Raw genomic sequence first — 14,405 nt, forward strand, 5'->3', positions numbered from 1 at the left:
GCCTCTGGCAGGAGCTTTCTTAAATACTGAATTACAGTCAATCACAGTCCAACAAAGCCCCTTCCTCTCCCTCTCTCAAGCATCCAGGACTCTGCAACAACTCTAATCGCTTTCACACACTCCCAAACACAGTCCTCCCACACAATATCCTCAGCTGAATCCCCTCAGCTGAAACAAAGTAAAAAAACACTCACCCCTCTAGCAGCTCTGCTAGAGTACATGCATTTGAAAAGGGTTCATCCAGTAATACGTGCATTTGAAAAGTACATGCATTCGAAAAGTACATGCATTTGAAAAGGGTTCATCCAGTAATGCCCAGCCCATGTGGGTCCTCTACCCTTTGACAGGACTACTATAATGTGAGGAAGGGAGATAACACTTTGTATCCGTACCTTTCGGTCTCCAGAAAGAGTCCTGAATCTCAGTGGTCAGAGTGTGCATGTGAGTCTTTTCTCCATTGAGGAGAGAGAACTGGGCAAGTTACTTGTGTTCAGCAAGGTGATTCACCTTTAAGAAACTGGCCATGTGGGAAGGTTAGCATAAAAAGTCTCTCAGGGCCAGGATTTGATTTTTAGACGTTTATTCTAAGCACCCATTGAGAGCAACAAATAAAGGGAATTTTGTAAGGAAAAATGTAAATCTTAGAGAACAAAATTACAGTTTCCAACTAATCCTAAACCCACAAGTGTTCTCTGGTCTTCATGCATTTCTTGCAAGCAAGCCATGAAAGAGAATAGAATATCTCCTTGGAATTATTATTTGAGAATACAGTACAGACAAAAGGACATTTGTTCTACCCAGTAATTAAAGTATGAATTTCACTACCAGAAGATGTCACAGTGGCCCAGGATGGAGGAAAGGCAGAAAGACCAGAGACAGGGGACCCTGCTTTTTTGAACCTGTTTAGCTGTTGTTTGTCCCCAGAACAAGACCACACACTCTCACTAACTAGCTGCTACCACCTGTCACTTTAATATCCAAGACAAAATCTGACAGGCCCACTTGGTCTATCTCACTGCCTGTTTTACACATATACTCACCTATCCACCCTCCATCCAGCCAAACATGCAGCCTGGTTTATTTGAGACCTGGCCTGCACAAAACCCAGCCTTTTTATACCAGAGTAACCTTAACACAAGTTTTAACTCAACCCTGGGAAAACCACATACAGAGAGAAGGTGTAAACAATTACTTAATTTCAATAGGCTTAAACTGGCATAACTCAGCTGAACTGTCTTAAGCAGAGAAACAGTTTTCTAAGGCCGCTGAAGTCCATGGGCATAGAGAACTCTCTTCATGATTGCAGGGTGCAGCCTTAAGCTGTTACCCAGAACTGAGATTCTCCTCTAACTTGTTTTGTTATGCTGAAACCCATATAGCAACGGAGAGACCAGCAGTAGTCTAGGAGTGAGCAAGTAAATCCCCTTCTTCTTGCCATGTAGCTTCAGTTGCCAGCGCACGCTTGTTACCTCGCCCCAGAGTTTTGGCTTTTTTTCTCTGTCTGCAGCACCCTTACAGGAGCGCAGAGCGTCGAGAGGGGCGGGACTTCTCCCTGGCTGAGCAAGAAGGAGTGTGCAATTGCAGATCACCGTCACTAGGTGTCAGATATGCGCCTCAGCGAGGGGTGGAGGCGGAGGCGGGCTTGTGTCAGGCTCATCCTTCGCTAAACTGCGGTTGGCGAAGCCATATGTCTATCAAACGGGAGGAAGGGGTTGCCGCCGCCGCCGCCGCCGCCGCCTGGGCCGGGCTGGGGTCGTGAAGGGAGTTTGAGGCAGCCGTTTGGACTCCGCGCGCGGGGCTGGGGCGGCCTCCCCCCTCCCTGTGCCCCACAGCGCGCCCAGTCCCGTCTGCCCCCCCCCCCCGGGGCTCCATGGCATCTACGGCGAGTGCCGGCGGCTGTACCCAGAACAGCCCAACCCCTTGCAGGTCACCGCCATCCTCAAGTACTGGTGAGTGGAGCGTCTGGCGGCCAGTGGGCTCGGTGGGGCTGGCGGGTTCGTGGCAGGGGCTTCGAGAGGCCTTCGGGGTCCCCGAAAGGCTTCGGGGCCTGGGTGAGAGAGGGGATGGGGGGAGGTCAAGCTCCTTGAGTCTAGGGGTACATGGCGCTGGTAGGGTTGTCTGCGCTTGTGGGGAGATGTGCTGGCAAGCTGGGTCCCACTGGGTGGCTGAAGAGTTTGGGATTCATTGATGCTGGTTGTAGTTGAGTGGGCTGCGATTTTGTCAGAACCGCGGGGGAGGGGGGAGTCGATAGATCTGAGGATAGTTCGGTCGAGAGGAGGGCGCATGGTTGCGTGTCCCCCCCCCCCCATCGGATGCTGAGCCTGGGTAGAGAACTTTCAGTAATGCATGCGGAGGCGGGGGTCGTTTAAGGCCTCCCTGTGATCTTGGGGTGGGGGAGCAGGTCTGTAGGCTTGTAATCAAGTGGGGGTTGATCTGATGCATGTGATGAATGGCATATGAGCTGGGTTTGTTAGGGAGCAGACTGGTTGATAGGGTGATGTGTTTTGCGTGTGAGGAGGGTTGAGGGAGCAATAAATTTAAAACTTTATTATGAATAGTTTCCCTAGGTGCATGGGAAACTGCTGGAGGCCTTTCTAGCATGATTACTACTTATACAGTTAGAAGGATTAGCTGGAGATCTTGTTTTTTTTCTTCAGGTACTTATTCCATTCATGCCCTGATTTTCTCCCCTTTGGGGACCTAGAATGGCTTTTATCATTGTCTTCTCCACTGTATCCTGTAAGGTAGGTTAGGGTGAGTGTGTGACTGGCCCAAGATCATCCAGCAAGTTTCCTTGGCACATTGGGGATTTGAACCTAGGCTTCATGATCCTAGTCTGACACTGTAACCACTACATTAGGTGTATAATGAAGATATCACAACTTGAAGTGATATGTTTGCTCTGTACCTTCAGAACTGTGCTTCTTTTTTACTATATTGCTTTCATTTTTCTGTTCTGAATTCATGCTTACTTTTCTCTAATTCATCTGATGTACTTCTGTAGTCCACATGCTCTCCTCAGCCTTCAAAGAGATGGCTTTTCTCACTCACAGTTTACCTGTGTACACTATTTTCCTTTTGTCCTAATCTGCCCAATTTTCAGATTACCCCTTCAGTGTTAGCACACCCATAAACAGTTCCTACCTACTCAATACCTGGTTTGTTTTGCTGCCTAGTTTGCTCCTTCACAGTGTAATGTTTTTACTGAGTTGCTCTAGTATGAGTCCATTGATTTCAATGGGCTTAGACTGGTATAACTCTGCACATAATTTCACTGCCACTGGCAGCTTTTATCTTGTCCACAGCTGTGGTCTCTGAATGAATTGGCTGTTTGGTTAATATTTAAACTTTCCTTATAAGGAGTGGGTAACACACATAACCCAAAGATAAACTGTGTATAAGGATTGTATGCTTTTGTGGGACATTAACCTTACAATTGGGACATGCTGCTGTGTATGTAAAATGGGAGTTTTGGCGTATAGACTAGTTCAAAGGAAAAAAGCATAGCATGTGCCTGAGAATGCATGTGTGTATATTAAGTACTGGAGTCTGTAGGGGGAATGTAGATAGCAAAGGTTATATACCCTTGGTGTAGGTGGTTGAGGAAATGTGGAAAACCATTCCTTGTTTGTATACTCTAGAGTGCATATGTGTATATTAATCTAAGAATACATAAAATGTGTTAGGGGTGGTGCTTTGCTAGGAAAGAGAGGTCAAGAAGACTTTACCTCCCATAGCGATCTCCTGCACCTCTGTATGGAGGTAGACTGTATAGATGGAAAAGTAGGAGAATGGGGGAAGTGATCAGAGGTAAGGTGGGAGAAGGGAAGGAGTTAATTGGTCTCTGGGATAGATGTATTTCAGTTCTCTGAAGAAACCACAGCAGTGCGGTTGAGGATATCAGGGTTGCTCTGTTCTGTCCATCACATTTTTATCTCATGCTTCTTCCAAGAAACTCAGGGATCTCTGCACAATTTTCCTTTCCCTTAATTTATCATTAAAACAACCATGTTTGTTTGGTTAGGCTCACAATGAGTGACTGGTCCATGGTCACCCATCAGACTTCAGAGCTGTGGGAATTTGAACCTGGGTCTCTCCAGTCCTAGTCTGACTCTGTCACTTGTTCTATCTTGAGAGGATCATGATGTGGGCATATTGGAGAACTGTGGTCTTGACAGGGATCTCTTTGTAGACTGGCATGTTAGAAGATTATCATGAGGGTGAAGTACTAATCTGATACAAGGAGATGGGAAGTGTTGTCTATCTAGGATCTAAGGAAAGAGTATTGGTAGAAAATTTAAATCTTGTGGCAAAGTTTCTAGATTGAAGGGAATGGCACAGGTGACTTATTAGGAGATCCATGAAGTGATGGGATGTGGTACGGCAATCACCTGTGGAATAGAAAGAGGATCTTTCTCTGCCTTAACTTGCAAAGATGCTGTTTTGTCTGATGCTTAAGTCTGAAGGCAGATGGCTGTCAGGCAGAGAGAAAGCTAGTGACGCAGAGCCAGGATCCCAGTGGCATCTTTCTGTGACAGATAATTGAGATAGGGTGATGGCAGCAGATCTGGAAGTTTTATATCATCCAGCATCCACTTCTACTGTGACACCTTACTTTCCCAGATCAGGAAAATAATGTTACAGTGTGAGATATCCCAGGTGGAAATGTGGCTTAGAATCCTGGATTGTAGACAAGAAATAAACTGTAATTCTGTTAAAGTGCTTGATAGAGATTTAAATTTCTAGAAATTTTGGAGCCATGGAAAGAAACCCTTTCTTTCCGGGGGAGGGGTGTGGTGTTCAGGAAAAAAAACAGAATTCTGGGGAATAATTGAAGTACATGCAATACTTTCTATCAAACCTACATTTCTTTTACTGATTGAACAACATAAAATGCATAATTTCTAATTTAGTATTATACTGTTTGGCATATCTGTGGAGTTTATAAGTAGAAATATTTTCATTTTATATTTGCAAAATTGCAAGAATACCCAATACTTGAGAAAGACTTGCAGACTGCTGCACCCTCTGCTCCCATAGTACATGTGTATCTTTACATTTTGTGATCTGACAGGTAAGGTAAAACAGTTGAAGATTGTAAACAAATTTTGTAGTAAACAAAGGTATAATTGGACTGAATGTTTGGATATTAACATTATTAAAATGCTTAATGTATTATCACTAAACGTAACTTATTAAGTGTTGCCAAAATTATTACATTTAAATAAAAACATCTTGTAGATATTGTATATGTTTACACTATAAGAATTTTTTTGTGCTCCCACAAATTTTCCTGTTTTTCCATTGGAAAAATTGGAAAATCATACATATTTACATGCTATACATTTTGAGTGTGAAAAACTTTAAGCATCTTACTCATTCTAAAAGACAAGATATAGGAGTTTCTTTTCAGCATGTTCGGCATTGCACCAGTTTTCCTCATTTTTCTGTTGGAAGGTTGGGGAAAAGGCCAAGAAATACGTTTTGTCCGATTTTTTCCATTTTCCCCCTTTAGTCCCTTCCATGTCTAGAACTTGATTCTGATGTCACAATAAATTGCAGTTAATTTGGAGATGTCGGATTTTATGAAGTCTTCAGTCTCAGTGTAATGTGCAGGCAGAGGAGGAAAGGAGTGCTCAGGCTTGAGACTTTCAGCCTGTTTATCCCAAACAAATTGCGGCTTGTTCTTGACATCTGAATGCAGCCAGCATCTGATTGACAGGGCTTTTGGTTTGTGGCTGATGTCTCCTGACAATGATGTGTTTCTTGGCCTTGTTCATTCAAACTGATGCCCTTGAGGATTATTGTGTGTTAAGTTTTTTCCGTAGTACATGGGACTCTTTTGTTTGTACCTAGCAGTTTCTAGCAGTGATACAATATAGTTGTACTCTTCAGCAGCACAGTGTAGTACTACTTTCTTAATCCTTCATTAAAAACTTTTGGCTACTTATCTTTAGGGGCACTGAAATATGTGGATTTGTACTGTCAGGTCTTTAGGTATTTTCTGTGAAAATTAATCTTTATTGAATAACTTCTTGTTTATGATGTGGTTGAATGCCACAGAATGGGCGTAACAGTTTTTTTTGGTGTGTGCAGCATTAGGCTAGTCTACATTTTTGATCAAAACCTGGTTTGCATGGTTTGTGTTCTGTAAAAGATCCTAAAGCAGATTATTATTTTTAGTTTAGCCATGGAGGAATTTAAGGGTCTCTGTCATTAATATTCTGTTTCTATCTTTTTGTTGCCTCTTTTTTAAATGAAAGTGGTGACTTGAATGATATTTAAGTTCTCTGAAGCTGTGTTCATATAAACATAGGGGAATGCTGTTAGCTTAAATGATTCTGTGTAACATGAATTACTCTTCTATTTCTCCTACACATTATAGGAACCGTAGTATGTAATGTGTCCTCCCTCTGAAGATTTCAGCTGTTGATCTCATGAGGGAATAAACAAAAGTTCTTGGCAATACTGCATATGGTACAAGTAGTCACAGGTATTATTGGAACTCCAGGCATGTAATTTGACACTAAGAAGTAGTTGGGGGGACTGAAGTAGAACAGGGCCATGGTGCTTGAGAGAGAGGTTTACTTCTTTTCCTCTTCCTCCTCTTCTTCCCTGATAGAAAAAGGACCCTGATAGAAAAAGAACTGTTCCACTGTAGGAGGGGAAAAGGTACCCATGCTGTGCCTTTCCTCCCTACCCAGACTAAAATTTCTTAGGGGAAATAATGCTAGGGAAGAATTAATTCCCTCTTTCCCCTGCATCACAGCCTTAATCCATAGCTCTTACATTTGCATAGCTGTGGCTTCCTTTTTAGGGCCAAAAACCATGTTGAGAAATTGTCAGTGCGCTTAAATTCCAATTGTATCTTGGCCCTTTAGTGTCTAGTGGACACATCAAGGGATAATGAAGAATGGCCCCTATTCTTGTAATATTCACATGATAAGGAGTTATGGTAATACTGTTAAAAGATGAGTTTGTACCCTTTGTGTGAGCATGTTTCCCCCCCTCATTACACTTACACACACACACACACACACACACACACACACACAGTATAGCTGAGAAGTTAAGGTCTTAGTGTGAACATGCTATATCCATTTTTGAGGAAGCTGGTATAGACTAGCATCGTTCTTTGTTCCTATAAAATGAAATACAGATTCAGGAAAGCAATAGACTTTAATTGGTGAAAGTTTCTGCTTGTAGAAGAACCGGATAAAGATCAAAAACATTCCTATTTTAGCAGAAGCAAGTGATGTTGCCTTTGCTGCGTTTAACATGGCATTTCCTCCCTCCTCTTTGGACTGTATAGGGTTAATTAAACTGCTTTGCCTTTGGCAGTGAGAAACACCACTACTAGGTGGTCTGCAGCAGGCACACAGCTTGCCAATAAATAGTTGAGAGACTGACATCTGGTGGTCCAAAAATCACCCTTTAAAATTGTGCTTAGGGATATATCTCCTTCAGACTTGCAATGGCACATCTTTATGGATGTTCACACAAAGCTTTTCTGTTTGTGGCATGTTTCACAAAGCTGCCTCTTTCCATTCTTCCTTACAACAAATGTTTTCTTTGCTTATGTAAAAGCAGATGGTGCTTAAGCAGCTGGTGTTCTGAGCCCATTGCATATCCTGCTATTGTCCTATTGTTTGCTTGTGTTCCCCTTATCTGCTCTGTCTTCCTGTTTAAACATCCTGTATTTCATGTGGCATGGGAGGTGCAACAGTCAGAACAAGTGGACATTTGGGCAACTGTGGAAAAGGAGGAGGGATGGCTCGGCATTTATATCTTCATAGGGCTACTTTAACATTAAAGAAAATCTTGTAGGTGTTCCGAATACATATTCTGAAGATTATAAGGAGGGACAAGTTACTAGTTTTGTGCTGTCAGCATTTTAAAAAATAAAATTGCAATAATATCTGCTCTTATCCCATAGTTTGTGGATGGAAATTAAGCAGCCAATTGGGCAAGAAAAGTATGGCCTGTTTATTTCTTTAGGTAATATATAATGCTGTTTCTTATTCTCACAAGTAAGAATAATACCATAAAACCATAACAACAACTTGTCAATGCTAGAAAGAAGGCGAGGGGCATAAAAACAGCATAAACACTACTGAGCAGCTTAAAAGTGGACCAAAACAGCTAAATAAGATAAGCCTCTTAAGTTAAACCTGGGTAAAAAGAAATGTTTTGGCCTGAGGTGTCTTAGGAGGGGAGGCACTCTAAAGACAAGGTGCCACCTCTGCCTCACCTCTGCAGGCAGTGCATGGAGAACAGGGCTTCAGGTGGCTGCTTTTAAAAGCTGGCTGGACAATACAGGAGGAGACAATAGTTCATGTACCCTGGTCTCTAGGTGTTCAGGGCCTTAAAAGTAAGAACCAAGACTTTGAATTGTGCCTGGAAACAGATGAGGAGCCAGTGGAGATCTTATCACCACAGGGATGATAGGATCCCTGTATCCAACCCCCAACAGTAACCTGGTTACAGCATGTTGGGAAAGTTGAGGTTTCCAGACAGTTTTTAGAGGTCCTTATAGTAATCTAGATTGGATGTGATCAGAACATGGATCACAATGGCTATCACTGGCCAGTCAGCCAAAGCTGATAAAGGCACTGTATGCCATGGAGGAGACCTCAGCCTCCAACCATAGGCCAGGATCCAGGAACACCCCCTGAGATATGAACCTGCTCCTTCAAGAGGCGTGCAACCCTCTGAGCAGGCCGACTGTTCAGTCCTCAAGCAGGTTTGGCATTAATGAACAGCATCTGGGTATCTTGTGGAAACAGATATTCTGCAGTTCATCCTTGGTAGCCGAATGATTTGGAGAAAAACTGCATTGTAAATTTCTGCGCTTAATAGTGTCCTGCTGTGTGTGTTATTATCAACATTGGTGGCCAGAATGCTTATTCTTGATTGTATCTGGTTTCTGAACGTTAATGGGGTTTTTGAGGGAGACTGACTCCCATATGAAGTAATTAGATCTGGGCAACTTACCGGTAAGTATAAGAATGGTGGTGTAAGTAGCTCACTCTCATAAGATCACAGAAGATAAGCACAGTTGGCCGTGGTCAGTATTTGGATGGGAGACCATCAAAGAATTCCGGGGTCACTATGGAGAGGCAGATGATGGCAAACCGCCTCTGAATGTCTCTTGCCTTGAAAACCCTATGGGGTCACCATGAGTTGGCTGTGACTTCACACACACAAACTCAAGTATCAGTGTGTCACTAGGTCCAACTTGTTTGCTCACTTTGGGAAAAAAGGGGTGGCTGCCCAGTTGAAGAGGGATATCAAATGGAGACAGTTACTGGTGAGTGGGCACCTATTAGAAAAGGGAATAGGTTAGTCCTGAACATGGCCATTACGCATTTACATTATGAGATCTGGGAGATGATTACAGTGATTCAGTTAATAAGCCTACTTTATTATTACTAGTGGCTGAGTTATTGATAGCAAATGGATAATTTTATTACTGCATAAAGATTTTGCCCAAGTGCAACAGGCTGGCTCCTGAAATTATCCTTTTTGGGAGGAAAAACGGATTAATTTGTAATTAGAATTTTTTTTAGGGTGTTTAATCATGCTTCCATCTATTCTTGTTTGTTATTTGATGAGATCTGGCTCTAATATTCATATATTCATTACTATTGGTTGCTGCTGTAAAAAAGAAGCATTTGCCTCATGAGCCATGTTGGCAGCTTTGCAGGCATTCCTTTCCTTTAGATATTTTAAAAGAAGTATGCACTGTTGTGACTGCTGCCTAGCCAAATACAGCCTACCTGATAAGGTCAGGAAGGCTTCCGCACTTTTATTATTTTGCAAATTTTATAAAACAGAATTGTTCAGGAGGATGTTTCTGTAAAAGAAATATGGTGGTAGTGAAATGGAATTGTTCAGGAAGGCATAGAAGCAAGTTGCAGTTTTAATGTCTGTGAACAAATATAAGCAGTTTTTAGAAATATTGCATTGTTTATTGAACTATTATATTGTTTCTATCACTTTGTTCTCTAGTTTTGTAATCCAGTTATTGCAGTATTTGTCGTCTCTATTTTGCTGGCCTTTTTGCATTGTTTTATATTTTGGGAGTCTGCCTTGAGTCTCAGTGAGAAAGGCAGACAATAAATAAAACATGAAATACTGTTATAATGGCTAAACTGTGCAGTACTATCTGACGGAATGTCTTCTCTCATATGTTCCTCCCGGGCATTTCGATCACAGGGAGAGGTCCTCCTGACTGTCCCACCAGTCAAAGAAGCTCCTTTGGTGGGCACATGAGAGACTTTAAATCTAACTTTAAATCTCATGTCTTCACTTTATAGCTTCTTGGTTTCTCTATGTAGGATCTTTAATGGGCAATACCAGAAAATAAATAAGAATTAATACTACAATTGTTCCCTGGGCATATGCAACCTGGAACATAAAGGAGATCTGAACAATTCCTGCCCAGGCATTAAGGTTGCAGGGAGAGGCCCTCCTGACTGTCCCATCAATCAAAGAAGCTGGTTTGGTGGGTATACAAGAGAGGGCAGGGCTGCCAGGTCTGGGTTGGAAAATACCTGGAGAATTTGGGGGTGGATCTAGGAACGAGTGAGGTTTGGGGAGGGGCCGCAGCATGGTACGATGCCATAGAGTCCACCCTTCAAAGCAGCCATTTTCTCCAGGGGAGCTGATCTCTGTCAGCTGGAGATCAGTTGTAAAAGCAGGAGATCTCCAGGTCCCAACTGGAGGCTGGCAACCCTAAGAGAGAGGGCCTTTTCAGTGGCAGCCCCATGGTTATGGAGCAGCCTCCCCAGGGAGGTGTGCCTGGCCCCCTTACTTTTGATCTTCAGAAGACAGTTGAATAGTTTTTTTCAGGACTGCATTTGAATAATTTAATTTTTATTTCTTGACAGTCCTAATTGAGATTTTAAAGAGTGGGCTTTTTATAACTGTTGGTTTATGTACATTTTAAGCCACGATAAAATCCACAAGGTAGAAAGGCAACTAATGAATGTTTTAAATAAGTACAAATACAATATTATGGTTGTGATGTCACTTAAAAAAAAAAGGATTTCTTTGTACTGTACTCTTCTTAGTGGTATATACTTCTGTTTTAAAAAATCTATGTGTTTCCCTAAACTGCAATTTCCTCTTTTTACTTTTTAAAAAATAGGTTAGGTGGACCTGATCCTCTGGACTACGTCAGTATGTACAGGAACTTGGGGAGTCCAGCCCTAGATGTTCCTGAACACTGGCACTATGTGAGCTTTGGATTAAGTGATTTGTATGGCGACAACAGAGTACACGAGTGAGTCCTTTTTTTATTTACTGTGGATTATTGTTTTCTGAGTTGGGGAGCTTTGGTCTCTGTGAGTTCATCCGGTCTAGTCTTTATATTTAACTGGCATACTGCTCAGCTAGAAACTGACCTATCTACAGCAACTAATGTAGCGGCAAGTATGCCCAGTGCTCTGTAAACTCCTAGAACACATCATGATTGACCATATAATGGTGAGAGTTTGGGGGGGGGGGGAACCCTTCCTTCTCATGGTCTGCTACAGGCACATCTCCATTAAGCACAACTCCTTAGTGTCTGTCCTCTGTGAAAAGGACAAGATCATGCCCATTAATCAGTGCAACATTAAGATACAGGTTTTTGAAATGAATACATCTAGTTTGCACTAGAATCTTTGTATTACAAATGGATATAGAAAGTTGTGTGATGTGTTAATTTATTAAAGTAATTGTATCTCACCTTTTCTCTAGGCTGAGTGTATACTTTTTGTACAAATATGTAAGGACTGAAATATAGCTGCCCACTCTCTCCTTGCTCACAGTTTGTGGGAGGGGCATGGATTTCATGTTGTGCTTAAATATTTGTTATAGCTTGCTTACAAAAGAGACCAGTTTGTAAAGAGAGAATTGCTGATTATAGGTGTTCTTTTCATTGAAAAATATTTTGTAAAGGTGCTTTATGCAATAATGGCAAACAAATTTAATAATCCTCAGCCAGTACATTTTCAACAATCTTGTTGAAAAAGGATCGAATTCCCCTCTTTTGTAATCCAAAGTTTATTATCTGCAGCATTCCATTCATCTCCTTATTTCTGCCTTTTTCATCTTCAGAGGAAGGATTGATAGAACAGTCGTCACAGTGTGTCACTGTTGAATGTTCCCAGTTTTCACATATTTGCTTAAGGCAGTTTTGTAAATCTTAAGTATTCTCTGCATATGTTGTATATCCATTCTCCTTCATATGCAGCATCAAGGCACTTTTTCATAGTTCCTATTCTCTGTTGGTGGTAGACCTCCCTTGAAGCCAGGGCCACCTCGTGGATTTTTTTTTTTTTGTCTAGAGTGTGTTTGGCTTAAAAATGTCATTTGTTTAAGGTAGTTAATGTACGAGACAGGCCACCTACAGAGAGGCTGCCTTGCAATGTTTAAACTCACACAGAGTCTCTGGAACTAAAACACTTCCCTATTGTTAAAGATTTTGGAATTAGAGACTTTTAAAAAAAGTGTGGAGGGAAATATCTTTTATGTTTACGGCACAGTAGTTAAACTTACAAGGAAGGATGGTTTTAATAAAAGGAATGTTACTAAGTTTGGCTTTGGGCAAATCCAGCCAGTAGCGTATCACCCTATACATCCTTGGAGAAAAAGCCCCTCTGCTTTTCTGTGCAAAATTTCCCCCCAATAATAGTGATTGGAGTGGGGGAAGGGAAGAGGCACTGTTAGGAATAGCGTAGTTAGTGAATGGTTGGTAGTATATGTGTTGGCCCTTTTGTTACCTCTACAATTACTGCTTCTGAATTATTCTTCCTTTGGCTCACTTGCTGTCCTGTGAGACACTCCCAGCCCTGCACCTCTGATGGGACTACTCTAGATTAGAAGGAGGATTCCTGTTCACTTCTTGCTTACTCCTTCTGGATCCCTGGGATATTTGGCAGTTGTATATGGGCTACATGTTAGCACCTATCCTGTTCTCCTAATCATGGAGTTCTGCACCTCTGCTGTGTAAGAACTGAAGCTGGTTCCCTGCTTGTTTTCCATGTAGCTGCAACATATTGAACCCCCAAAGCTGCTGATCACATGGTATTGTCCTAACTGCTTAATTTGTGTCTGTTTATAGGCTCTGTAGGAATGGAAAGAATTCTGTTTCTTTTTCTAGCAGGTCTTTGGGCTGACTAGTTGCAGCATTCTCAGTGAGGCCCAGGAAGGAATTTTGGTCAGGCTTTGCACATTTTCCTCTAGCAAAGAATCTCTGCAAAAAGCATGAACCTGATAAACTGAATGCAGATAGTTGCCATACAGTGTTGTCTTTATGTGATTTATATACTTCACAAAGATAGCATTGATATAGCGTACTGTACAATTAAATGAGTAAAATTGACTCATTCAGAGTAGTTGAAGATTGCCAGTTCTTGAACACAAACAGGAATTGTCATTGGTGGTAATGCATCAGTGTTAAAATAGGTCTGTATATGGGCCCCACAGAGGCATGTAGATCTATAAGTCAGGAGACCAAAATACAGCTAGGAAAATCAGTCATAAAGACTGTGAGCGAAAAAGCAGACTCAACCCTAAATTAATTACAAGTATATGTGCATTTCCTTCAAAGTCTTGAACTGTTTAAGCATTGAGTAGAGGGTTGAATCTGGATCTCACAGGTCATAGTTTGACATGTTAACCACTGCCTCTCACTGGGTGACTTATTTTTAGCCCAGGCAAGCCCTATCTTGTCAGATCTCGGAAGCTAAGCAGGGCAAGTAATTGGAAGGTAGACCTCCAAGGAACACCAGGGCTCGGGGCGCAGAGGCAGGCTATCAAGTCACCTCTCTGAAAAGTCCAAACACCACTAGGGGTTGCCAGAAGTCACCATGACTTCCAGGCATGCAAACACATAAACACACAAAGACCCACTGGCAGAGTTATTTTATATGGTGTTTGGGAAATACTGGAGGAGGCAAAGGGGAATTTTATCTAGGGGTTGTGGTGCTTCTAAACAGCCCTGATTGTTTGTGCCTGCATTTGGTAGTCAGTGATACACTGCTTCTGCAGGTCTCATTGTGCGATTTCTCTAGGTTGTGCAGATTCTTTATGTAATATGTAACACTATGAGACTAGAGCGCAAACACATTTTGCATATTTCAAATAACAGATTCACTTTGAATCGTTGATTACTGTAATGCCTGTATATAGCCATAGCTGTGGTTTCACTATCACTAAATACCTAAACTATACTTAAGGAAGGACCGCACACCAGGTTGTGAAGTCAGCTTGCTGTTGATGGTTTGCATTAAACATTGTTAAGCATCTGTTTTGAGCAGAACTGTTATAGAATTCTCTGGATTGTGAGTTGTTATTGTGCTTTTTATAGATGCGAGCTAGGTATACTTCTTGCTCAGTTGTTGAAGTGGCCAGCT

General features: G+C 41.9%; 1 protein-coding gene across 1 annotated transcript in view; it reads left to right on the top strand.

Moving 5' to 3' along the window:
• Positions 1 to 14,405, top strand: part of SUFU (SUFU negative regulator of hedgehog signaling) — a 124,902-nt gene that overhangs the window by 3,263 nt on the left and 107,234 nt on the right. Inside the window, exons 2-3 of the mRNA XM_015420093.1 lie at positions 1,833 to 1,949; positions 11,153 to 11,287. Of these exons, the coding sequence (XP_015275579.1) occupies positions 1,833 to 1,949; positions 11,153 to 11,287 (252 nt within the window). The remainder of the gene's footprint in view (positions 1 to 1,832; positions 1,950 to 11,152; positions 11,288 to 14,405) is intronic.

This window comes from Gekko japonicus, unplaced genomic scaffold (genome assembly GCF_001447785.1).
Source record: "Gekko japonicus isolate JY-2015 unplaced genomic scaffold, Gekko_japonicus_V1.1 scaffold29, whole genome shotgun sequence".
Classification (NCBI taxonomy): Eukaryota; Metazoa; Chordata; class Lepidosauria; order Squamata; family Gekkonidae; genus Gekko; species Gekko japonicus.